Source organism: Tinamus guttatus, unplaced genomic scaffold (assembly GCF_059628265.1).
Source record: "Tinamus guttatus ecotype Peru unplaced genomic scaffold, ASM5962826v1 Tinamus_guttatus_pri_ptg000028l, whole genome shotgun sequence".
In the NCBI taxonomy this organism is placed as follows: domain Eukaryota; kingdom Metazoa; phylum Chordata; class Aves; order Tinamiformes; family Tinamidae; genus Tinamus; species Tinamus guttatus.
The window spans coordinates 2,886,899-2,913,196 of NW_028288562.1; the positions used below are offsets into that span (position 1 = coordinate 2,886,899).

The following is a 26,298-nucleotide window of genomic DNA, read 5'->3' on the forward strand; positions in this document are numbered from 1 at the left end:
CTTGAAGTCTGGGTATAGAGCTTGATCCATTTACTCAAGGGTGCCAGGCCTTCCAGAAATGCCTTTTTTCGTGCTGCGGTTGTGCTGCCCTTGAGCCATCTGCCGCTTAGTGTTTGGGAATCCTAAAACACCAGCACGCTGCGAATACTGCAATGCAAAAGGACAGCTTAGAGACTGCAGAAAAGCCCCTGTACCAGTATCAGCGAGGTGCTGCTCTTCCCTCTGAAAATCTAGGATATTACTGCTTCCTGCGATTCCCACAATACCCAAGGGTGCATGAGAGCTACGTTGTCACTTTTCAAATACAGGGTGAAACTAAATTTCTCCTTTGAAAGGCCCTGAATTTCCAGCTAAGCTACTCAGTGTCTTTACAACTAACTAGCCCGGGACTCTGCTGCGTAACTCACAGCAGCAGTGCTGAGGTGCTTTTGCAGTAAGCACCATCTATTTCCATGTTCCTGCACCACATCCTCAAAAGTTTCTTGAGGCGTGATGTACATCGTGTGCATCACCCAACACACGTGCAAACTTTCACAGGCTCCTCTCGTTCCCTCCTCTTTTCCAGCAGGCACAGGATGGCTGTGTTGGGTAGGCTTTTTCCCCTCTGGCATCCCCAAGGTATCACTCAAACTCAAAAAAAAAAAAAAAAAAAAAAAAAAAGAGAATCCGAAAATTGTCCTGGAGGGAAAAGCAGGGACCCGAGGTTCAGAAACCAACGCCCGTGGACCACACGCTACGTGGAATAATACACAAGGGCACTGTGGGCTGCTTTCTTCACTCTCTGACTTTACGTTTTGGGCTACTGTGCATCTCTCCGAGTTATCTATACGGAACCTTTAAAAATAACAAACTTTACCTCTTCCCTTTCCGCAGCAGATCAAATCCCTCATTGATTTTATTGAAAGGCAGCGTGTGGGTTATTAATGGATCCAGAACAAACTTTTTCTCCAAGTAGTCAGCAACCAGTTTAGGGACTGCATCTTTACTTTTCCAGCCTAAAAAAAAAGAAAAAATCCAGAGAATAGGTAACCAAAAAAAATTAAATGCTTGTGAAAACAGAAACCTGAACAGATTAAACTCCCAGGCAAGCTCTCTTTGGTAGAGCAGCACAATGAGCTCTTGCTGCACATCTTGACCTTTGAGGCACAAAGTACCAACAGGTGACACGCTCTAAAGCTGCTCTACAGTGGGTTCTAGCACCTTTCAGGAACCCACCTATCAGCCCTTTAACTCAACCACTCAGGTTTATAGAACTTGAGTCTATAAAGAACCCAGTCCTTTCCCCACATCAGATACTGTTTCAACATGTCTTATTGACACTACCATTCTTTGTTCTCCAAGACACATCACACACGAGCCTGAGCACTCTCCCCCTTTCATTCTTTCTCTCTTCCCTCTCTCCCTTTCTGTCTGCTCTGTCTACCTCCTAATTCTATTTCCCCATCTTCAATTCCCTCCCTCTCCTTAGCTCTTTCTCCCTCCATCTTCTTTCCTCCCTTGTTTTCTCACCCTCCCCTTTTCCCTCTTGCCTCCCTTTCTCACCCCATCTACCTCTTTGTCCCACTTCTCTCCCCACCTTTCCGCTCTCCTTTCCCCTCTTCTTCACTCTCCCTCTTCCTCTCTCCCTTTTCTTCTCCGCCTTTCCCCTCTTTTTCACTCTTTCTCCCCTCTCTGCCTCCACCATTCCTCCGTCTTTCTCACCTTTCATTTCTCTCCCACTCTTACTCTTTGTCACTTGTTTGGTCTCATGTTCATTCATCTCTCACTTTTTTGCTCACTCTTGCTTGCTCACGCTCTTTCATTCACTTTTGCTCACTCATTCACTTGCCTGGGGCTGCTTTCTCTTGCTCTTTTGTACTCTTCCTCACTCTTGCTTTCCCTCTCCCTCGTGCTTTTGCAATCTTTCCCTTTCTTACTGTTTCTCTCATGTGTGTGCTCTTTTTCATGCTGTTTCACTCTTGCTCACATACTGTGTCTCACTTGCCCTCTTTTATTCACTATTCCTCTGCTTACTTGTGGTTTCTCTACTTGCTGATGCTTTTCTCACTTACACTGTTGGTCACTTTCCCCCTCGTCCTTCTCCGTTAGCCCCTGCTACCTATTAATCACAGTTTTCATAACAACATAGCAACATAGCAGCTACCAATATTCTTGCAACAGTGCAGCTTAAACCATCGGTTTAGATGTATCTCCTCTGATTCAGAATGAGTTACAATTTTTCCAAGCAAGTTAAACAGCACCTTTAAAAGGTCCTTACCTCCAAAGACAGACCCCTTCCAGGTGCGACCACTGAAGAGGAGCATGGGGTCAAAAGTGATTTTTTTGGCTGCAGGGGGCACCCCCACAATTATGCTGACTCCATAGTTGAAGTGGCAGGAGGCCAAGGCCGCAGTCTGAAGTTAAAGCAGAGAGGGTGACATTGGGGTTATGCAAGTCCTGCTGTTGAGGTGCAACACTATGAGATCCTCCTCCTCTTCTTCCTCCACCCAGGATCGTGCTAACAACACATTTTGCAACTGAGATCTTATCAAACAATTTCTGAAGGTCACCCCATCCTATCTGCTGTCACAGGTCAGACATGTTGTAGCTGTTTGGTTCCTCCTTGCCAATTAACAGCTGCTGGAGAGGAGTCATGCGCCCAGATGCACCCTCATCTCCCTGGGTCCTGGCCCTTCTTCTAGGCAGAAAGCTCAGGGGCTCCATCCAAGTTCCCCTTCCTGAGGCTCCTGAATGTGCTGCTGTCTCTAGCGCTCAGTGGCCAATTGCTGCACTTCATGGTTGGAAATTCTACTTAATGCTCTGCCCATGACACTCAGCTCCTCACCCTTGGCGCCGAGTGGCGCAGAGAGGGATAGCTGACCAGCTGACTCCTCCCATGCCCACTTTTCACTTACCATGGTCTCGGTGAGGCCGATCACTTCAAAGGAGTAGTCCACGCCGAGGCCCGTCATTTCCATCAACACCTCATGGATGGGCTTCGCGAAGTCTTTAGGGTTGATGCAGTCAGTGGCACCCAGCTCTTTGGCCTTGGCAAACTTGTCCTTGTTGATGTCAATGGCAATGATGCGAGAAGCTCCAGCTGCCTTGCAGCCCATGACGACAGAGAGGCCGACTCCTCCAAGACCGAAGATTGCACATGTAGAGCCTGGTTCTACCTACAGCAACCACAGGAACACGGCACGTGTTACGTTCCAGGTGAAACACGGTGCATTTGTTACCATCAGCACAATCTCACTTAGAACAGCTCTTGTAACTTCGACTTTACCTATTGAGAAGGAATTTGCACACGCACTTCGACTAACAGTCTAAGTCATTACTGGAACAGGTTGCCCAGAGAGGTTGTGGAGTCTCCTTCTCTGGAGATCTTCAAAACCCGCTTGGACGCAGTCCTGTGCCACGTGCTCTAGGTGACCCTGCGTGTGCAGGGGGGTTGGACTAGATGACCTCTAGAGGTCCTTTCCAACCTTAAGCATTCTATGAACGGGGTAGGCAGATACTCTATTAAAATCCTGCACTTGACTGAGGAGTTGTCACTAAAACACATTTGAGACTAGGTTCTCCTTACAGTTCTCAGCTCCAGGTTTAGAGTCAGATTTTTTATGATGCTCTGTGTTCCACTGCTGTTAAAACTTGTCTGTAGTCCCACTCCCTGGGAGACTGTCAGCTGTCAAAGTCATGTCCATGCACTGCTCCAAATTAGGAGCTTTCCATATAGCAGACTTCCAGGTATTCCTAAACTTAAATTACAGCAAAATAATTCAACCTTTTCATAACACTTTTCTAGGGGCAATAGAGTTCTAAGAACATTACGGATGGTAACAAGCAAGCACGGGCTGAGGGGGATTTTGAATTGCAGACTTCAAAGTGCCACAGAGAGAAAGAAACTGAGGCAAAAACTTCTGCCCACCATCAAGTCAGCAGATGGAGCCTGCGCCTGCAGCTGTTAAGCTGAGCACCTGCTCCCAGGCCTCAGTCCTTCACAGGGCCTGGAGGGTGCCAGAAAGGGCCGCAGCAGCACCCACCTTGGCCGTCTGCACCGCAGCCCCGTAGCCTGTCGAAAAGCCACAGCCAATGAGGCAAACCTTCTCCAGCGGAGCCGCAGCAGGAATTTTGGCCATGGCCGTTTCGTGCACTACTGTGTATTCGGTGAAGGTACTTGTACCCACAAAATGGTGAATCACTTTCCCTTTACAGGTAAACCTCGTGGTGCCATCAGCCATTAATCCAGAAGGCACACCAAAACTGTTCAAAAGATCACGAGAAGTAATGGCAAATGAGATCTGTTAAGCATGGACAGCTTTTACGCAAATAAAATCAAAGCAGGGTCATAGATAACCAAGGAGACTCACTCGCTTTTAGAGCACAGATTGCCCTTGGAGTTTATGCAAGAGCTGCACTCCCCGCACTGTGGAGCAAAGAGCGGAATAACCTTGTCTCCTAGAAATAGAACAGCAGTGACAATGGGATTAAAAAAGAGACAAGAAGGATGCAGGTAAAAACATTAAGCACGTACATCAAATTCAAAGAAAAATGAGCACCATGAGTGCAGTGCTGGACTTGGAAGACGCAGCGCCTGCATGTGCCTTAGAAGAGAGCATTAGTGCAGGGTTACGATGGCCAGTTTCAATATGCAGAGGAGCTGGTGTCCTTCCCAGGACAGAGTCTGAGCTGGGAGATAAGAGCTGGTGGCTGCTGAAATTCACCAAGTACCCAGGCAGCCGCGTGCTGCGTCTATGTCTGCCAGGCAAAGCTGGCAAAGAAAGCGAAATAAAGCCTGAGCCGCTGGAGCACAGGGTTGGTGTGCTGAGCAAACAAGGCTATGACCTGTGCGTAAGAAAAGGGGAAATTAAACATTAATTTGCTGGCCCAAAAGTTAAGATTAGATCTCAAATTTTCTAGCATAATGATATGATTAACAAAACCGCATATAAATTCTCAGTGCAATGTTACCTGCTGTGATTTTTCCACCATAGCAGTGTGGTGCAAATCCCTCATTTAATTCAGACTATCTTGTGATCTGGCAGTACTAAAATGTGTCTGACCTCTAACATGTTCAAAGCCAAAGGAAATTCTTGATTTCCACTCAAAACTGGAAAACACCTTAAAGAATATGAGAATGTGCCTCCATTCCCAGTTAATTTAGAAACTTAATCATTAGAAGATAGAGGTAGTGTCTCAGCTCACTTGGAAACATAGTTGCCAGAAATGGACAATCAAGTAAGTTATCAAGTTTTTGAAAACAGAGAAGTGCTTTAAGCAATCACTGAAATCTGAAATACAGGTAATTGCTTGAAGTTAGAACAAAGCTGAGATCTCTGAGAAAATGTCTTCTTATCATATACAGCAACCTACTTAGGACAGGCTTCCTACTTTGTTGCCAGTATTCCCCAAGTCAGCATTTCCATATAGACTTGATTCATTGCATTTTTTTTTTTATCTCTAGCACTTAGCTCTTGTTAGAATTTTTTAGCCTAAAAAACAAGCAAAAAAATCAGATAGAAAATCTGGAAGTAAATCAAGATCGGAAGCTTAGTAAAAGAAATGTGAACAGTGCATGGTGTCATTTAAGATACCTTTGTAATGCCTCTAAGCTGGAACATTTTCCTCTGCAGAACGGGTACTCACACATGTTATGGTCTTGGTTTAAACCAGGGGTTGAGAGCTAAGCATGGCGCACAGCACCAGTTCCTACCTGGCTGCACAGAGGTTACTCCTTCCCCAACACTCTCCACAATACCAGCTGCCTCATGCCCCAGGATTACGGGTAAAGGCGTCACCAGGGCCCCACTTATCCCATGGTCATCGGAGCGACAAATCCCCGTGGCCAAGATCTGTTTTAAAAAGAAAAAGGCAAGAATATTTCAGCATTTAACTACCTCATATACAGCAGTCACTTTCTGCCCTCAGAAAACACCTACACAAACAATAAACCTAAGGAGCAGCCCCCTGTGGTTGTGTCATTCGTGACTGCCAGGGTCTATAGTAGTCTGATCTACAGAGCAACAATCTCCTGGGGATGCTCAGTGTGTACCACCAACAGTAGCAGAAGCAATTGTTCTAGCAACGTAATTATAACCATTTGTGCAGAATAAAATAAAATTAAGCATTTCTAATTTATAGCCAAAGATTTCAGCTACCCACGACCATTCCACATCACATTTTGCCTTTTCGTCAATGTAGCACAGATAAAAAAATGAAATACTTAGCTATGCTGAACTATTTCCTAGCCTACAACAAGGTAAAAGAGAATTTCTTGCCCCACTCTATAGCAGACTACAGGTTTTGTCTTTTACTATTATTTTGTAGAATCACTCATGTCTTAGGAAAGAAAAAAACAAAACAAAACAAAAAATCCTCCACACCCTGACAAGCCTCTAGCAAATGTTTTCCCAAAATGGATCCTAAAAGTCTGTAGAAAAAAATGTGATTAACAGCAAAGAAATGAGCAATTTGTAACAATTTACTGTTTTATACCTTTATGCGAACTTCATGTGCTTTTGGTGGGGCAACCTCCACTTCCTCAATGGAAAATGGTTTATTCAGTTCCCACAAAACTGCTGCCTTACATTTGATAACCTGTGGAAACAATAAAGGGAAAGAGAATGGCACTTGCACTGGGCACATCACCGCACTGAGCACCATCCTTCCATATGTCTGCATATGAGGCTCCTGCTTGGATCTTAGGGAGAGGGAAAACTACAAAAAAAAACATCGGTGCGGCATAAGCCCATGTTTTGAAAAGCTCTTTGTAACACAGGCGTCTAGCTTGGTCATATTTCTGTAATATAAATCTTGCACCAACATACATAAGTCTGCCATCCTTGTTGCTGCCTCAGTTCTCCCTTAGCTAGTGTGGTTTGGGTAGACGAGTAGTTCCACACTTGTCTTTCTTGGAGGATTATTTTTGCCAGAGATTACTGCTTTTATCAGCTTGTCTGCCTGTATATGCATCTTCTTTGAGATAACACACTGAATCACAGCATTTATCATGTCATGATATGACTTTAGTCTATTTCCCAGAATTACCTTATTATTCAGGTCACAAAAGCCAAAAATGGCATTAAGAGCCTGGTACAGGCCTTATCAGCACCTGCTTGTGCAAAAGAATCTCATACACGAGGGGAGGGCTGAGAGGACACCTATGTAGTCTGCTGCCATACCACTCAGGGCAGTGGCACCGCTCAGGGCAGCGGCAATGCAGGCACCTCTATGCAGCGCTGTCTGCCCCAACACACCCTGCTTCTCTAATGGAATGTTTAGCCTGCAATAAACTTAGCTTTTTATACATCAAATGCAAGTAGGACGAATAAAAATTTGCAAGTGAAGATAAAGGTCATATTTTCAAGGATCACATTTTCTACAGAACTTGCATGTAAATGCTTGCATGTTTATATCGTGAATAGCTCAATAAGAATTTCACAACTTGCAAATGCAGAACACACGCAATGTTCATGAGTAGAAAGGTAGCCAAAAACTGCAAATTGCTCGGAACAAATTAATCCCACATACAATTAAACATGCTTTTACGTATGTTTTCTGTACTGTTCTGCTGCTGGATTCCCTCTAATTGTCACTGCTTACAGCAAGATGTCAGCAAAACCCTGGCCACACGCTTTCACCTGCTTCATCTCCTCTGTGAGTGGCAGCTGTAGTCACAGCCGTTTTGTTCTGCTCCTGTTTCCCACCAGCCTCGCAAGCAAGTTACGCGGCAGGGCAGAGATGGATCTGCACCGCAGCACAAGCTGCGGCCAACCTCCCGTATTGCCCCCAAGATAAAGACACAGTGGTTTAGGTCTGCCACAATGTTCATTTTACTTATTAATTTGTTTTTATAACAGTGAGGACAGCTGGCAGTGGCACAGATGATTCGGGTGCACTCTGAGGGTTTGCTCCAGGTGTTTTCCATGTAGGCATTCCTGTGCATTCACCCAGTGTGCTCTGCTTGGGGTGCAGGATGCTGTACTCACACTAGCAGTGCTGGTAACATCGCCCGTCACTCATCTTTTAGGCAAAGATGCGAATTTTCATTTGATTCCTAGCTCAGCATTGCACTGAGCGTGATACCTGGAATGTTTTGGGGTTCATTAACTTAAGCCATCAGCTCCTTATTTGCATATCCAGACTTCCTACCTGTCTGAACATCTGCATAATTCAACTCTCCAATATAACCCAGGATTAGCAGAATGTCTTCCTACTTTAAATTGGCCAATCAGAAGTTAAAAATAATTTCCAAACCCTGAGGAGGTCATGTTTATTTTGGTGACATTAACTTATGCTGTCTCAGTATTTTTTAATCAAGTTTTACAAAGGAAAAACAAACAACCAAACCCCACAAACCGAATCGCCCATAACTTTGGAATAGCAGAGGGTTGTGCTCTCTTTGTGAGTTATTTCTTTCAAGAGCATAACTGCCATTTCCTGGGAGAGCACATTGGCCTGCAAAGAAAGTCAGCTCTGCTGTATTGGCTTCCTCATCCCCTGCCACCTAGACTGCAAGCCACCAGCAATAAAAATTTGCACCTGCAAAGAAACTGCTTTTAAATGTGCTCCTCATCTGCAGCAGAGAAGCCTTTCCAAAACAAACAGCTCGCTTACTTTGCCCGCTGTGCTCATGTTGGCTGTCGAGTGCTGTGAATCCTGCTGTCCCTGGTCTCTTGCACAGGGACTCCAGTCAGCTCCGGGAGCGTCCCGAGTCCCGTGCAGCTCCTGCAACGCACTCCTATTAATACATTGCTCCAGCCTCTCAGCTAAGCCTCCCAGGGCTGAGCCCCACCTCTTTAACACCCAAAGCAGGGAGCAAACAAACCAGCCCTCTCCGGAGGGGTGGCTCCGCTTACACCACGTGCCTCCACGCCCTCCCCTGCTCCCGTCCAGAGGAACGGCCTGTTCCTTTGGCAAGTCACAGCCCTCGGCCCCATCACTGCAGGGCAGCACAGGCCCCGCAGCTTCTCATTCCTGTTCTCACGTAGAGGCTTCACAACAAGTCATGGCATCGGTGCTGATCAGCACCATGCACCTTTGTTGTGGATTTCAAGCGTCAAATGTATTTCCAAATTACACTCACGATTTTGAAATCGGTATTTTTCCTTCACAAACAAACAAGAGATAAACTGCCACATACAACCTGACCATCTAAACACTGGGGTCTCTCAGACCTTCCTGTGCACCTGTAACAAATCAAAAGGGGACTAGAGGCAGGAAGAAAGGGGGCAGGCTAAGTGCAGGAGCAGGTGCTTGGGAACTGTGGCTCCAGCTTGCTGTGGGATCCTAGCTGCATTTGGGCAGTGTGGAGCAAAGTGCTGAGCACACCGCACACTTGCTCCTGGTCCCAGCTTACTGCGATGACCTGATGCCACACTGCTGAGACTGAGGCTCTCAGCTAGACCCCATGCCCGGAACAAGACACCATGACTTTTTAGTGGTTACTCAACACTGGTCACTATTTTTTCTCTCGCAAGAATGTGTTTGACCATGGACTTGATTGCACCTCGTTCTGGAAGGAGGCCTGGGCCCCTTCCCCTCCAGGCAGCTGCAGACACCTTATGCTGCAGTCCCAGCTCATCAGCTGGGCAAGATCAACCACACATGTGCAAGGGCAGTCTCAAAAACCCAACACTCCTCTGGTAGCCCTGCAGCCCTCTTCCAGGGTAAAAATTGCACCTTACACATGCAGAGATCTTATTTCTGATGGTGAAGTGACTGCTAAAAAGCACCAAGGAGAAAGCTTGGCAGCTCCAGGTGAACACAGGCAAAGCCAGTAGCTTGCCTAGACGTTTCCTCATCTTGTTAGATTGAAAATCTGGGAGGAGTGGCACAATTACAAAGACAGTGGCATAACACAAAACATGTCTAAAAAGCCTCTACGTTCTCCAAGTAATGCCTTAGAGATAAAGATGAGTTGTATGTGGTTTGAGCAATCACAGCGAGAGCAGCGTGACCTGCCCTCCTGCAGCCTGTGCAGCGGGGGCCATGCAGCGGGGGCCACGCCAGCTGCGCTGCTCGGCCACGTTGCAGGACAGGCTGCAGGCACCAGCTCGCCAGGAAGCTGCCCCTTCTGTCGTGTCAGCCCCTCTCTGCAGGCCCCTGGGCTCAGAGCTTACCAGCCCTTTTCCCTAATTTTACTCAACTGGCCTTGGAGCAATTGCTTTCTCGTTCTAGTGATTCATTAACTTGAGCAGATCCAGTGAAATGATAGTGGAAGGGACAGAAGGAAAAGCCCAAAATGTGGAGTTGCTGGTGGTTGAAGAGCTCGCAGAGAAGAAGTAGGGGCAGCCAAGAGAGGCCGACATGTGCGGCCTGCTTTGGGAGTGAGACTTTTGCAAAGGGAACGTGAGCCCTGGGCTCCCTAGTTTGTGGCAGACAAAAAAGCCCAACCTTCCTGAAGTGCCACCCTCTGCAGGGGGGCAGCTGCCAACGCCTGCCAGCTCCACATCCTTCCAGCTAGGGGTTTAACCAAGTCTGTGCCAAAGGATGAGGTGCATGAGACACCGCTGCTGGTGCCTGTTAGTGCAGAGCCTGCAGGGAAGGTTCAGAGTCAACAACTACTCAGGGCAAGCTCCATCTGCTCAAACGGGTCACTGCCAATATCCGAGGCTGATAGCACTGCCAATGACTACACAGTAGAGCTGAATTGAGCAAGCCTGGGGTGAGGACATCCATGCTGGGAAAACAAAACATTTCTGGAAATACATTCCAAAACCCTTACAGAACACAGGGAAGATAAGCCCATCTGCATGATCCACTCACTGCTTGGAATTTTGCAAGGGAAATTGTATTATTTCTTTTTGCTAACTAGAAGAGCCAAATTTGGTAGTTGCAAGCTGCAGTTCTGAAGGTTTGTGGGTTTATAGCAAGTATTAAAACAATTTGAAGAATTACAGACTAGAAAAACAAACCAAAAAAACAAAATATCTAATGAGAACACCAAATCAGATACAGACCACCACACACTCTTTTTAAGGCCTGTTTTTCAGTTTCCTGAGAGGTTTTCTAAAAGACACCCTAGTGAATAAACAAACACAAAGGCACAAAACAAAAGCACAGCTTACATTATTTGCAGTAAGAATGCAGCAAAAGGGAATGAATACGAGCCAACAATTTTATTACTCACTGGCTTTAGAAGTGCTCAGCAAACACAAGGCACTGCTGCTCCAGAACCTGCCTTTCCTCCTAGCCAGGTTCTTGGCAGTGAGATGGGTCAGCTAGACCCCTCGAAGACTATACATCTCAAGCTACACATCTCATAGATTTGAGTCATTTATCTCTATTTTTCAGAATAACTTAGCTCCAAAACTACAACTAATTTAAGACTCCCCTGCAGAATAACGGGGTACTCGCCAATAGCACGAACCTGCAGGAGTAACAGCGCAGTCAAGCATTGTGCAGCCTGCGTCCACAACCTAGGAGTTTTGCAATGCCAGCTTCAGGCTCTATTTCACGAATACATCAATATGCAGATGTGGTGTTAATTCACAGAAGCCACTTAGCCCAAATGCAGGCAAAGCACAAAGTGGGTAGTGCACTAACCTGCAGCACTCCAGTGTTAGGAAGCGGCCGCAGCACTGGGAAGTGGTGCCAGCGCAGGCGATGGCCGCACGGGCACCACTCTCCACAGCTCTGGCAGACTAGCGGCCTTCCGGCAGGGACTCAAGAGGCTGCTTCTTGGCAGGAGGGATGGAGAAGCTGGGCTCGTTCATGGCACGAGCTATGCGGCTGCAGCAGACAGGCACACGGCCTCTGTCCTGCAGCACCAGCACTGCCAGCTACACCAAGAGAGTTTGCCCAATTCATCCCCAACTTTCAGCAGGCAGCCTTGAGTGCGTGCTAGGGGAAAGGGCCTGGGCTGCAAGGCCTCCCTGGCTGACCGACCCAAGCAAGAGGGCCCTGCCCCCCGCAACCTGGGCATCTGGGGGGTTCAGCACTGTCATGAGACCAGCAGCCTCTTACACGTTTGCCCTGCTTGGATACCCGGCCACTGTTTCTCCAGTTCACTTGGTGAGGTTCATAGCGAACCGAAACGCTGCTCTACTTCTCTGGGGTTGGCTTTTATTCATCATTACCATTTGTTTTGTCACTATTTACATACAGCTGCTATTTGCTGATCCAGCCTGTTCCTCCCTGTGTTTGTAAATTGATTTTAGATAGCAGAAAGCATGAATATGATCTAACACCAAGATGGTTATTTCCTTTGCCTGAAGAACATTTGATCCCAAGTTATATCTTTGTATTTCCAGGAATAAACATGATCCTGAACACAAAAAGAACAGCACCAATCTGCCTGCTTGTGTCCCCTTTCCTGGCTAAAGACCTAAAATCAAGATGAGAAACATAAAGCTAATGCATTCTTGACCACAGAGCCAAAGCTCCAGTCAGTGTTTTCTTATCCTCCTCTCTGTCCCTCTGCTCTCTTGTAAAGCCAATAAAACAAAACAGAAAAACTAAATGTGTAGCACCCTTGGGGTCACCTTGGGGTACAACATCCTGAAGCGGCTGCAGAATTCTGGAAGATTTCTAAGGAGACCTTGGAAAGGGTACCAGAGTAGCTAATTAAGTGTAGTGGGAATCTTGTTTTTGTCTGTGTGGTGCCATTGCAGACATCCCTGGTGATCACTAATGGCCAGTTAGCAATGCATCAATCCCTTTCCTAGATTTTCCTGCTGTTAACAGATTTCAAATGTAGTCCCATGACTATATTGGGCTGACCAGCTGGTCAATGCCTGAAAACACATTTTCATACTCAATTATCTTTTAATTATCTTTCCCCACTAACCCTCATGACTATATTGGACTCATCTTTTCCCACTAATTCTCATAAAGAGGATTTCACTTGTTGAAAATGAACAGGGCAACTATGTAGCACTTGTTCTCCGGGAAAACATCATTATCAAACACTGCCTGAGTATGAATTTTCTTGGACACACAAAGACAGGTGACTTTAAAGTCTTCTGTACAGCCATTCTTTGTTCCATGTACAAATGTTCCTTCTCTGCATAAACTCTTATTTCTGATCTTTAATATTCTTCTCATGTTGGGAGAGACAAAGTGGTAAGAATGTAAAGTATGAACTGGATGCAAGCACTCCAGTTTTTCTCTCTGCTTATGCCAGGCAAAGTACACGGTACTGTTGCTATGATTACAGCCATGCACAGCTCAAAGATGTCATAAGAGACACCAAGAATATCAGAGGTTCCGGCATTCCCGTATCTCCCTTCCTTGTCAGGAGACATGGATCCGTGCCTTGCACAGTGATTCAGTGCTGCTTGCTCAGCCCCAGCGCTGCCCTAGGCGAGCCGGGACCGTGTGGCACAGAGGGAAGCTGAGGAGCTGCTGCAGCGGGAAGGCGCCCGGGCCGCTGAGCGCCAGGTAGCTCCAGCCTCCCCTGCTATCCGAGCGGGAGCGCAGGGTTGCATTAGCAGCCAGTGCTTTGCGATAAAACTGCATTTAACCTCAGTAATTTAAACAATAACGTTGCGCCATGAATACTAATTTGGCAGGGCAATACCCCTCTGTCCCAGGAACATCCTGTGTCAAGCAACAGTTGTATATAATACTGTGAGATTTCTAAAAGAGATTTTAGACTTGAGCTTTTCAAGACAATTAAGAGTGCCACAGAAAACTAACTAAGCAGTTTAGCTAATAAGAATATCCTCCCACTCTACTTGATTTTTGAACACCTGTAAACAACCATACTTAGTCCTTATAGAAGGAAACATACATAGAAACATAACTTTATTTATGCTGAAAATCAGAAGCTCCAGAAGCATAAGGCATCTTCTGCTTTTACAAGTTTTTATACACCATTTTGAGCAAGCTTTTAATTTTAGAAATGATGCATTTTATGGCAAGGATACACATTAAGAAAAGGAACTATAGGACTTTTGGAAAAGCATGTCTCCCAGTTAAAATATTTTCAGGGGAATCAAAGTTCAATCTAAGCACTATGGAAATATCAGGAGACAAGCATGTTTATTTTTTGTATCAGTAGATACAGGTATTTTAAATGCTTCCTATACTAGTAGGCAAAACTAGGCATCCCACCATTATAAAAAACACTTCTTACCTCAAATCTCAATTTACAAAAATCAGGAGCAAGTCAGTAGAGTTCTAGCAGTATAAATCCTGGTAGTGAGGTGGAAATTTACTTTATGAATTCATAAACATACAAGTGTCAGAGAAAAAACTAAGAAGTGTTGGAGAAAATAACTATGTGCACTCTTGATTAGAATGGAAGAGCATGGGAATAAATAACTATGTCTGTTTTGGCCACACTGAAATCTGGTTATCTAGCAAAATGCCTAATTCACTTCAAGAATGATTTGTATAAGGCAGCAGTTTGCAGGACTAGCACTAAAGCACTTGCCATTTGCCAGTATTGCTGCATGTGATCCAAGTGCCCATTAGAAGGTAGTGCAGATCATAGTTAAAGTATTTGCTTAAATCACCTGCCTTTCCTTCTCTTTTTTATTTTTGTCCTTTGTTATCCCTGAAGCACCTCATCTGCTCCAGGGTATTCCCCGCAAATAAAAGCTCCCCATCACTTACAAGGCACTTCTACAAACCGTAGCTTCCTTTCTACATCCTCACACACTAAAGATGCAGCAATTCCTGGGCCAAACCCTCACCCTGCCTCACGTGGGTTTTCACTGCCTACAATGCACACTCAATAACAGACCTTCACCTCTGCAGTTTGCACTCTCTGCTTTCAGACGAGCCAGCCTCCCACTCACTGACCTTGTGCACACATTGCAAAATCTGTCCGTTCACTCGAGTTCCTCTGAGCCACGAGGAGACACACGAGCCTAAGCGCAATCAGATGGTCGTGCCAGTCCTTGCTGGGCTGCTACCTGTGCAGCTTCTCATGCACATACGTGTCGTCTTCCAGACCGGAGGTGCCAGCGCTGGGAGCTGCACCGCTAGAACTGCGGTCACACCTGCTGCTTCCCAGGAACAAGGAGCTTCTGAGATGACAGAACAACCAGATACGGCACAAAAAGCAAAACTTAGGGTGTCCTAGTAACTGCCAAGCAATGGCTACTGGGGGCTGCTTTACACTTTATTTTATAGACTATACACTGAGCCATGAGAACACCAAGATCAGCAATGTCACAGGGAAAACAACATTTTTCTGTTCTGATTAAATAAACTTTGGTGTGAATTAACAATAAAAGAAGGCTCTTTTTAATGTATTTCTACACAAGAAGGGACCCCAGGTGACTGACAGCTGAAAAGTGACCACAAGCAGTATTAAATGCCTGAGGTAACTACTTTGGAGTGAAGCAGTAGGTAGCTTGCTTCCACCCTCCTGTGCTTAGAGCTTCCTAAAATGGGTGCCGAAAAGGGAAAAAACAAATAAAGCACTAACAAGAAAAACAATAATTGAAACCTTCTGCTACCTTACTATTATCCATGTCACTTCAGAGTCTTTATTTCCCTTCTAGCATTTGGCCTCACCTCATGAGCTGAAAGGCCAATGTGCCCTCCAAAATGCAACTCTGCAAGAGAATAAGGAACGCTACACAATGAATATCAATTTCAAGCCACAGCCTGAACCTCAGTTCAACCACAACATGCCACGCAACAACCTGCGCTACCCTCCCACTAGAAGCTCAGATGAGACATACTTCTTGTCCAGGCACGTTCCCCATCCGAGGACGGTCTGTCACATACGAGGTAAGAGGAGTTCACGGGCCACAAAGCTGGCCTGGACACCAAAGAAATGTGACTGTCGGGTGATAAACATCCATCTTTTCTGTTCCCAGTATGTTGACAAGAGAACCATTTCACCAGAGTGCACCAACTCAGTAAGAAATTCCCCATTTGAAATGATAATTAGTCATAACTGAACTTAACTGAACTACTGAGTCCCTTCAGGGAAAATAAGGATATGCAGCATTTCTGGCGTGGTCACTCCTGCTAGAGAAATGCCCATTGCACATGCAGGAGCAAAGGATATCTTACTCAAGAAAGCACTGAAAAAGCTCTGTTAAAACACACTTCACTACAAATTTGTTGCTCACAGCTTAGAATGTGCACTCCAGTACCCATGTTATAGTATAGTTAGTATATATGCTTTATATATATGTATATGTTAGCATATATGCTATACAAGCACTACGTAGTATATATACATATACATATATGGTACATATACTATAGTGACCCCAGTCACTACATTCATTTCCACCCACCAGGCATCTTTACTTATCCCCAACAATGGCAAAATCTCAGGTAACAACATAAAGATTAGCAGCATTTAATTCTTTACAAGGTACAACTATAACCATTTCACAAAAAGAACTGTCTTAATTCCTTTTAAGCTAAATTAATTTCTCCTCCTTTTTGCACTCACAAGCGCACCCTGAGTGCCAGAAACCTCACTTCAAGAGTCTTTTGCACTCTCACCTCCATAATTCTTTCAAGGAGCAACCCATTGCACAAGGCAGCACATAACACCCCCAACCTGCTCTGCTACAAACACGGCTGCTCTGCTGCCTGGCAGGTCTGGCTCTGCCTGTAATTCTTATACCGGAAAGGAATACAGAGGAAAGCACCGTGCCAAGAGCACGAGTAAGAGAAGAAACAGGACTTGTAAAGATTGGCTTTTGTTTCAGAAGTGACTTGGTAGACGATACAAACTAACTCGTTACTGTCATTAATATGCAGCTGTAACTCCTGTTTTGTTTGTATCATGTCAGTTACTTATTAGAAACAAAGTTCAGAAAAAAAAATCAATTGCTTAATAAAACCACTTCCTATTTTAAAACCATTTTGACTTATTTTGATTTATAAAAATAAGTTTTTTTTTTCCAATGCCTATTAGCATAGCTTAGAAAGGAGGATTCTAGATCCTTAATGAATCTAGAGATTCACTAAGTTTCAGTCCTGTGCTGAACTTTCTCCTCCAGTGGAAGGAACCGCCTATCTACAAGGATACAAACAGGCCTACCCGTGAGCAGTGTTTAAGGAAGAAAAATTCCACCCTATTTTTCAATATAAAGCTGCAGTGGTGTTGCAGGAACCATCCTTTTACTGGCAAGACTCATAAATCCAAGTTTAGTTTGTGAAATACAATTAAACACGAAAGCCAGCAAAACTGCAGGAACAGAAGATGACAAGCCCCAATGAGGGAGAACAGAAACGCTTTCAAAAGCGCTTCTGTCTGAAGAGGACTACAGGTTTTTACTAGAAAGGGAGCATCAATTCACCATAAGGTTATGTAAATCCATGATGATCAACAGGGTAACAAGATGAGACAGGAAATGAATTATATTACTGCATATAGTATTCAAAAAATGATACAGGAATATTATGCACAGCTCTATCATCTTTCCTTTTAAAGCATGCTCTAAAATTAGAGATGATAGAGACAAAATGATCCAGGACAAACGAGACACCGCAGAATGAATGAGCTAAACCTGTTGGAAAAGTAGGCAGAGAGGCATACAAACACTTCCTGATTAGCCCCAACAGCCTGGCTACTGGTCCTTTCTTGCCTTAAAACACAGTGAATTTGCTCAGAAACAGCACAGTTGACACAGGTGAACAAAAATGAAAACTCTCTAATGGCAACTGAAAATCAATTTCTGCTTCTCTTGCCTAAGGTAATAGGCTTTTTAAGACAGGCACAAGAGTGACCCGATTATCGCAGCTCAATAGGGCTGCTTCACCATGCCAGGCCACTCGCCAGGCTTTACCTGAGCATCACTGCTGCTCCAGCAGGAGCTTTATTGCACTGAGCACTGTATCAGAGTGCTACTGCTCATGCCCATCTCCTGGCTACCACAATCTGCTTGCTTCATTCACTCTTTGAATACCTCCCTCTGCCTGTTGAGCAGTCAGACTGGCTAAGGCAATAATTAAATCATACTGGATTTGCAGATTTCATCAAAATTTGGTGGTACTTTTCCTGCTAGGATTCTCAAATTCTTGAAATTCCCTTTTACTCACTCCACAAGCTATTTTTATACACAGATTTATACGTTTGTTTTCTACTCATCCACCCTAAGCTCCCTCTGGAGATCACCTACTCAGTCTGTGTGCAGGCTTGCCTACGATAGCACGCATCATTTCCATCCCTTCCTTTTTGCACAGGGTTAAACAACGTTCCTATCTGTGCAGTGAGGGAAACAGGCAGATTAAGAGAACATGAATCTGTCGGCAAAACTCAACTCGTGGAGCCCAAAGGTGGTCAACAACACGTGCTCCGCAGGAACACGATGAGCGCCTCCTCTGCCAACAGGCACTTGCCCAGGCTCGGGGCTCACACGAGAAAGGGATTCGGCTCTGCACGGCCCGGGACACGTGAGTAGGGGACACCAACCTGCTGCTTTAGGGATCAGCACCTCAGCTGCTCAAGGTGGACAAGGATCAGCAATTACTTCACCTGTAGGTGCAGTAGTTACACAGCACTATAATCATGAGAGAGGTTCTTCGCTATGCATCTCACCTCAGAATTACATTAATTTGCTGTGCAACGTAATAAAAGCAAATAAAAAGGGAAGGAAACAGTCTCTTAAAAGCTTTCCAAAATACAGCTTGTATATTTCAATTAAAAATGGCACCCTGGACATGATGTAAGGTGCATCTTATAGCCTTTATTTTTAACTTGTGAAAACAATTTGCCTGTTAACTTCCAGAACACGGGGGAGGAGGACTCCGAGACATTCTTGAAGGCATTCCAAATACTCCTACTTCACTTGAAAAGGTAAGTAAAAAATTAACATACAATTCTTTATTTTAGCGTTCTTTCACACTTCTGAAAACTGCTATCAGATTTGACTAGTTCAGGCTGATAAGGAGGACAACTCAGACCCAAAAAGAGGAATGTGAGGATCCAAACTGTAGAACACTAGAGCTGGGCTAACCAGGTTATTAAGCACAGTGGTAACCGCATTAGAAATGTGCTGTTCAGCTGAGCCTGTATTTTTACACCAGCAGTTGTGACCGAGTGAGCATATGCTATACTAGGAGCAGAAGACACTGCTCATATGTTCTGTGTTAAACTGAAAAGGAGAGAATCGTAAACACAAATCTTCTTTGTTCCCAGCTGTAAAATACTGGTTAGACTTAAGACCATCCTCCAGCTTTCTTTTAAACCTGTGAAATAAACTTCTTCAGATATTAACCCTCCTACTTACCTGCAAAGATGTCTCCATTAACCCCATTTTTGTGCCACACATGTTGAGCCCTGCTGAATTTCTTGCTGCTTTTACAGTGAATTGCAAGGTTTAAGGAGAAAGCATGAGAAACGTGCCGCAGCGAGCTTCAAGGAAAACACATTTGTACTGGAGATGAAAAATATCTCCCCTTTCTGACTGCAACATATTAAAGACATTTTGCTTGAAGTAAACATGACAGTTAAGCTTACAGAGCAGATACATATGAGGCTAGTCAGGAGTTACAAGTTAGCTTGTTAGTTATATAACAGTTTGCAAGTACAGCAGGTGAAATAGTTAAAGCCAGCTCACCAAAACAAATAAATAAGTCACAAACTACTCAAAAAGCTGCATTACTTGCCAGAACTCTGCTGTTACATCTGGTCCCTTTATATGGTTTAGTTCAGGACAGCTCTTTACTGATATCACCAATGCATTCGCGTGCTGTGACTGCTGCCATGCTGTTTCTGACAGAATACTTTAGCAATAGCCAGAAAGAATATTTGCATCATGAGGTTCACAAGCTTCTGTATTTTTTTTTTTTGGGGGGGGGGAGGGCAGGGGGAGTAATTTTTTAAAAGCAGCAAATGTCTGACAGAAGACCAGAATTTTTCTAAGTTGAAGGAGAATTTTCCACTCTTCATGGGATAAGTACCTGTGTAAACACTAATGTCAGCACATTACCACCTGCCAGTGCAAGCACCTCAATGAAACCCTGGGAGAGAGTTTAGAAAAGGCAAGCTGAGAAGGAGAAACATGGAAGAGTTTCTTTCTGTTTCATACGCAGCTGTGTGGTCTTCCATGCAAAAGTCATGACTTAATTACTGCTGAGGGAAACATTCAAAGATCCTTGATGCTGACTAATCTCAAGTTGGAACAGGATGGCAATTAGTTATGAAACCACCAGTGAAAAACAAACAGCAGAAATACAAAGCACATGTAGATCACTGATATCATGCAAACTGCAATTTCACTTCCTTTGCAAGTAAGAAAAATCATCAAACTCTATGAAGACAAGAACGACGTTCACTTAGTCTCAAACCAGTGGGAAAAAAACCTATCACACTATATGCAAAAAGAAAGTGCAGGAAAACCCTGTGCCCTCTCATTTTGACAGCGATTCTTTAGATTAGTTGTCAGTAACAGTTTAGCTTTTGTTGACAGCATCTTGCTTAAGGAGTAGGAATTTAAATCCAGCTTTGCAGCTGTGTCCATAAGAAGATTTTCTTACTGGGATTTATCCCAACTCCTTAGTCTCAAGATGCAGCTCATCTAACTACTCATCTCCTCTGCAGTAACAATGCAATACCTGAGCAAAAGGTTAATTGAGCTATAATTTTATTGAGCATTTACTTTGAGTTGCTCTCACATAACTGGAGTTTGCTCTTAGAAATCATTAACAGACCTGTGCAGTGAGCTGCATTACAAATGTCAAAAAAAGGCCAAAGGAGGCGTTGCTGTGCTACTGCTGGGCAGGAGAGGGCACTGCCAAGGTGCTTTGCAGTACAGGCTGTGAAAGTAACGATTAATTTTCTAGCACATTCCTCTTTTTCCTGTTTCTAACCGTATCACACTGTTGTTTGTAGATTCCTCAACTAGGTATAGTAAAGGCTATGCTTAATATTTACTATTCACTTATATATACAAAAATATAGCTCTACCAACTCTATTGCACTGTATTTTGGCTGCAAAGTAACTATATGTAATGGCCAGATACTGTTCCATAGGCACATTTGGGAGACTACTGTTGTTCATAAATCCAATAGCTGCCTTTTGCTTTTTCTCGAGGTTTTCCCCACTGCTTTTACAAACCAAACCTGCTGAGTACTTTTAAGATGCTTTTCACAGACTTATAAGGCTGCTCCCAGAGAAGTCAAGAGTTACTCAGGAGCACCCTACAAACCCATGGCTAAAAAGCAAACAGGATCTAGAAACCTCCCTTCCTCGTCTGGTTTCCATTAGTTGTTACCTTGAGTCCCTTTCATTCTTAGACCAAAAATGCAAATCGCTCCAAAACACTGTAGACTGTTCCCATATATTTTCTTGGCTAATAAAGGGAAAAATGGATTATGAACATCTGGTATTGCTATAGGTGAGCACATATTAGAGGCTGTAACAATCTGCGCATTTCCCATTTGTGGCTCTAGTCAATGGAGGCTCTAAGTTTTAGTCACGTTTTCTGCTTTACAGCCTTGCTGGGCACCAGTGTTAATCAACTATTTCATACTGCCTATTACTGCTGCTTACATGGAGTCAAGCTATTTCTTTATACATTGTTTTCTGCTTTGGAAAAGCTTTTGAAAACACAACTCCAAACCTCTGCACCACCTGCAACTGGCCAGAGGATCCATGCTGCTTCCCCCACCCAACCTCCCTCTCCATTCATCACCTTGCGCCACAATCCTCACGTCCGAGAGGATGTGAATTACGTCCCAAGCTACCTGGATCAGGGAATAAAGGTAAGACGTCAGTGCTTAGTATATGGTTTCCTGTGTTGTTGCACATTCTTTTTTCTCAAGGAGCATGTTATTTGTCAGATTTTTTATCCGTAGTGTGAATTCTATTGACATATTTTTTTATTCTGCATTTATTTTGAGTTGCTCTCATCTAACTGGAACTTGCTATTAGAAATCATTGACAGATCAGTGCAATTAGCACACGGGCTGAAACTTGTCCTCTAGAAAACAGCCTGCAAATACTGTGTGTCATATCAAAAGGCTTTATACGCACACTAACTGCTTAATGGTTTCCTTGCGAAGTCTCTGAAGGGCTCTGCACATGGTACCTCCCAGCATCACCTCTTGCAGACAGCTCACAGGGCTGCATAACATGGTAAAACTGATGGTCGTGTCTCTAGGCCATGTGCACAGCTGTAAAACTGCACATTGACAAAGATAGAGGTCGACTGAAAAATATACCCCTCCTCCCCCCCCCAAAAACACATGGTGCCAATCCTAACCATCCTATACATCATCTAGGTGCTGGAGAAACTCTGCAAACTCTTGCAGACAGATTCTCTTGCAGAGATCCAAGCATGGCTCTCAAGAGCAAGCATCAAAGGTAAGCAATGTGAATGCTTACAAGTTTTGAAAGAACTACCCACATGTTTATTTGTGTAAAACCATGAAATTCTCATGGACATGAGCTGAATGGAATTGTGGAGCTGGAAAGAACAGGTTCCAACGAAGGGCACTTGCCTCGAGTGTGGTTGTGCTGAGCAGTAAGGTGACTGCGCACAGAAATCAGTCCCTGAGACCCCAGCCCACTCAGCTCTGGTGCTGGGTAGAAAAGCCAGCACCCCCAGCACAGCTCCAGCATCATGGGCTGGGCAAAAGGCAAGAGTGCAGCACATCTCTCACACCCCCTTGGAGGCCTTTGGAAATACCATGCTGAGGCTCAGATAAGGAAACTCCAGAATTGGCCCCTAAACAACCAGATTAGCAAGTGGCAACTTTTACAAAATGTCTCCTCTCTTCCAATTTCAGAAAAAAACTTCATGTCCAATCTGATTCACTCAGAACTGACTGGCAAAGACCTGCTGAAATATCAGCCAGATGCAGCGAATGAGGGTACGGCAGAGAACACGAGTATCCAGAGTTTGCAAAAGCCTCACTGTCCTCTCTGGGGAGATGCAGAAGAAACCAATCAGTCCAGGTAAAGCTTGCAGGGAGGTTGCTAGGATTAGCAATAAGATGAAGTTATTACCCAGAAATACATATACATATATATGTGTGTGTGTATATATTTGTTTTCTTTTACTATGAACCTCATGAAAAATGGAACTTTGTGACAGAAAGTTGTCATGTACAGCTTGGATCAAATGTGCCCCCAGCTAGATGATCCCATACCTCTTGAGCATTAGGGGCACTTGAAAACAGTTTTAAAAGTAACTCCTGTACATTGCAACATATATCCTACACCATTTACAATATTTATGAAATTAGACTTTCTCCCTTTTTTATTCAGGCCTTCGACTAAAGAATCAGAAGCACATCATAACAAGAGACAGGGTAAGTGATGGGAATTGTCAATATTAAGACCCTGCATGTCTAGGACACTATTCACTGTGTAGGGACTATGAATGTCCAGCAGCTCTAACTTCTATCTTCACAGCAGATCCAGAATTCAGTGCCAATGGACATCTAATTCATTAAGAGCAGGATATCAAAGACTTTCCATTGTTGTGGTCACTAAATTGGTTTCTCTGGATAGAAAAAGACTTCTATGAATTTTGTAATTGATTTAACTCAGATATAAAGCAAGGTCAGGGACATGGATAGCTGCTTCTGCCTCTTGCTAGAACAAGCCATAGCAGCAAGAGGTACCGATTACCACCTCTCTCCTCAGTGTGAGCCAGGCTTTCTCACTCAGGTATTTCCAGCCCCCAAAGGCCACTTGCAACGTTTTCACAGCCAATGCAAGCCAACAACAGAGGCACTGCCAGGAAACACCCCATCACCTCTTTGCACCCCTTCTGAAATGCCTGGGGACAACACAAGTCAGTCACAGCCATGTGTAATGTTAACACAGTCATTTGTGCTGGCTTAAAAACTACCAGCGTTAACATTGTTTGTAACCATGCTTAGGAACACAGAGGAGAAAGAATTCTATCTGCTTGTTCTTGTATGAAGACAACTCTAAAGCAGCAATCCTTTTCCAAGTGACTTTCTCGCTATGGAGTACATGTGCTTCTATAATTTTCAGCCTAATAATATAGAGCTTTCTTTTACATTTTTTTTTTTTCAGAAAGGGAGGAAGATCTCTCACTCTCAAGGCTGAGAAACAGAAGCCCAGCACAGGCAGATCTCCTGGCCCTAGGGAAGCCCTGCAGCCGGCAGGGCTCGGCAGCAACGGGCGCTGCTGCCGCCTTGACGCTTCACCCCAAGTCCCGCCTGCGCAGCAGCAAGCGCCCCCCAACATGCACACGTCCCCTGGCTAGGGAAAGCTCTGCCCTCCACAGCCACTAAGGCAGCTCCAATGACACCTTCACATGAAAAAAAAAAAAAAAAAAAAAAAAAAGTATATTCTTTAGCCCTTCTAATAATTTTACAGGTAACTGGTCAGGCTCTCCTTTAAAATAAAATAATCTTACGCTCATTATGTTTAGTCTTGCAGCAATTCAACCAAACCATTCTGCATAAGTTACTGTGGAAAGAGGTTAATGATTAAAAAAAAAAAAAAAACACACAAAAACCCCCACTTTTTGGCATCAGATTCATGTTTCTGCGCAACTCAGATGGCTCTTGTGTTTAGACAAGAGCTCTTGTCTGTGACTTCCCAGTCACAGACACACCAGGGTAAGGGGAGAGGCACACACAGCACTTGCAGAGAAGCATGTCAAGTCCTAGGCATCAGAAAAGAGAGACTCTGAATTTCCAAAATCAGGCCTGCATAGTGACCAACAATGTCTGCCTCACAGCAAGCTGTTATCTGCTTCCATATTTCTTGTTATTTGTGGAGTAGCTTCACAAGTTTTAGCATCCATGGAGGAAGAAAAAACAAATTCTAAAGCCACCATACAAGCCACAAGCCACCAAAATACAGGAAAGCAACAACAGAAATTCTTCTGGGTCTTACCCAGGTCTTTCAGGTAAACTCTGCAAGCAGAAAAATCAGTTTTATCCTTTTAAAATGTAACTCATTTTTTTTTCTGACCACATTCCCATTTATTTCCCAGAGCAAGATTTTTCCCAGTGAAGATAGGCTCATGAAGACATCTATTCATTTGCAGGGGAAAAGAAGTTATTACAAAAAGGGAGGGGAAGCTTAGCTCAGGGCACACCGCACCCCGCTCATCCAAAGCCTCTACCTTCCTTTCAAAATCATTTTACCTATTGCAACTAGCGGGTCCATCCACACTTTCCTCTGCAGGACCTGGGTGACAACCTCTGCTTTCTCTCAGGGCTGACAGAGCAGTTACTGCACAAACCCAAGCATGTAAGAGCACTCAATGAGACAGACTGGTGGCCCCATACTAATCTGGAGCAACAGATTAGTGAAAGGAGTATTTGTGGATGGCCAGAAGAAAGCCTGTCACACAGAACCAGCCATTCCTCATGTACACTTGCCAACTCATAAAATAATGCAAGGATCACTTTCCCATGTAGGTAATATACAGTTGTATAGCTGTGCAAGAGTATGAGCCTACTCATGGCTATTGGCACTGGAGAGTCAAAATGAAGGTAGCTGACAAACACTTTTGGGCCATATTCAGACTGCTTTAATCCTGCATAAATCTCTACTGTGGGTGTCGTCTCTTGGCATTGGGCTGCATTAGCTAGGCCTGAAAAACTTAGTATCTCTGAGGCCTTAGAGACGCATTACTGAACAGAACCGAGAGGGCAGCAATGGCGTTAAAGCCTCTCAAAGGCAGTTACATTTCCTCCACAAAGGAGACAGGCTGTGAGCAAACATACTGGAGCCAGAAGTGGGACTGTTTGCAAGGAGCATTACAGTCAATCACACCTCAGTCATCTCCCTTCCCCAAGCACCTGTTGCTGCTGTGCGTCCCCAAACATGGCTCCCTGCAGAGCACTTTCCCCTTCAGGCCAAAGCAGCAGGAGAAGCTGAAGCAGATCCTTACAGATACATCAGGATAAAGCAGCGACCGAGATTCCCATAAGACTATTCTGGTGAAGCAGCCACATTTCTTTGTCCTGTAATAAAACCAGATCGCCCATCTTCTGGACTATCACTTGTCCCTGCCACCAACCGCTGGGAGCCTGCACTCTTTAGGGTGTCTGCTGTTGCTGAGGAGGTTGAGAGAGTCAACTAATTTAAACAGTCATGCATCCATGTCAAGTATTTTTAAATGCTTCATAAAGTGCTCAGGTTGTAATCTATTATTCCTCTGTAAGAATTTATATTCTATCCCTCTTCGGAGAGATGGCCTGTTCAATAAATATGTAAAACCTCTGTGATGTGCAGCAAATATGAATGACAGTTAGATACATACCATGATTACTAAATATGGGCAAGCTCTCAGGGCTTTTAGGAAAAGAGAGGAGCCAAGCTCAGCTAGTCGTGTAACAGTTAAACAATTGCAGTAGGCGGTTAAGAATCAAAACCATAAGAATTATCAGGCAAGGTAAAAAAAAAAAAAAAAAAAAAAAAAAAAAAAGGCACAGTGTGCACATGAGAGTAA

At 44.3% G+C, this 26,298-nt stretch overlaps 2 protein-coding genes across 2 annotated transcripts; one reads left to right on the forward strand and one right to left on the reverse strand.

Annotated features, from left to right (window-relative positions):
- Nucleotides 1-120: 120 nt before the first annotated feature.
- Nucleotides 121-8,708, reverse strand: LOC104572275 (alcohol dehydrogenase 1). The gene is made up of 9 exons (XM_088529542.1): nucleotides 8,596-8,708; nucleotides 6,475-6,576; nucleotides 5,693-5,831; nucleotides 4,350-4,437; nucleotides 4,019-4,242; nucleotides 2,895-3,151; nucleotides 2,258-2,393; nucleotides 857-995; nucleotides 121-147 (listed from the first exon to the last, which is right to left on the reverse strand). The coding sequence occupies exons 1-9, from the start codon at nucleotides 8,611-8,613 to the stop codon at nucleotides 123-125; spliced, it is 1,128 nt and encodes a 375-aa protein (XP_088385668.1). The 5' UTR covers nucleotides 8,614-8,708; the 3' UTR covers nucleotides 121-122.
- A 6,733-nt stretch (nucleotides 8,709-15,441) lies between these two features.
- CUNH4orf17 (chromosome unknown C4orf17 homolog) lies at nucleotides 15,442-24,093 on the forward strand. The gene is made up of 7 exons (XM_088529643.1): nucleotides 15,442-15,669; nucleotides 18,091-18,300; nucleotides 18,636-18,703; nucleotides 21,449-21,613; nucleotides 22,133-22,214; nucleotides 22,640-22,808; nucleotides 23,901-24,093. Exons 1-7 carry the CDS (start codon nucleotides 15,519-15,521, stop codon nucleotides 24,091-24,093), a joined length of 1,038 nt encoding a protein of 345 aa, XP_088385769.1. The 5' UTR covers nucleotides 15,442-15,518.
- Nucleotides 24,094-26,298: the final 2,205 nt, after the last annotated feature.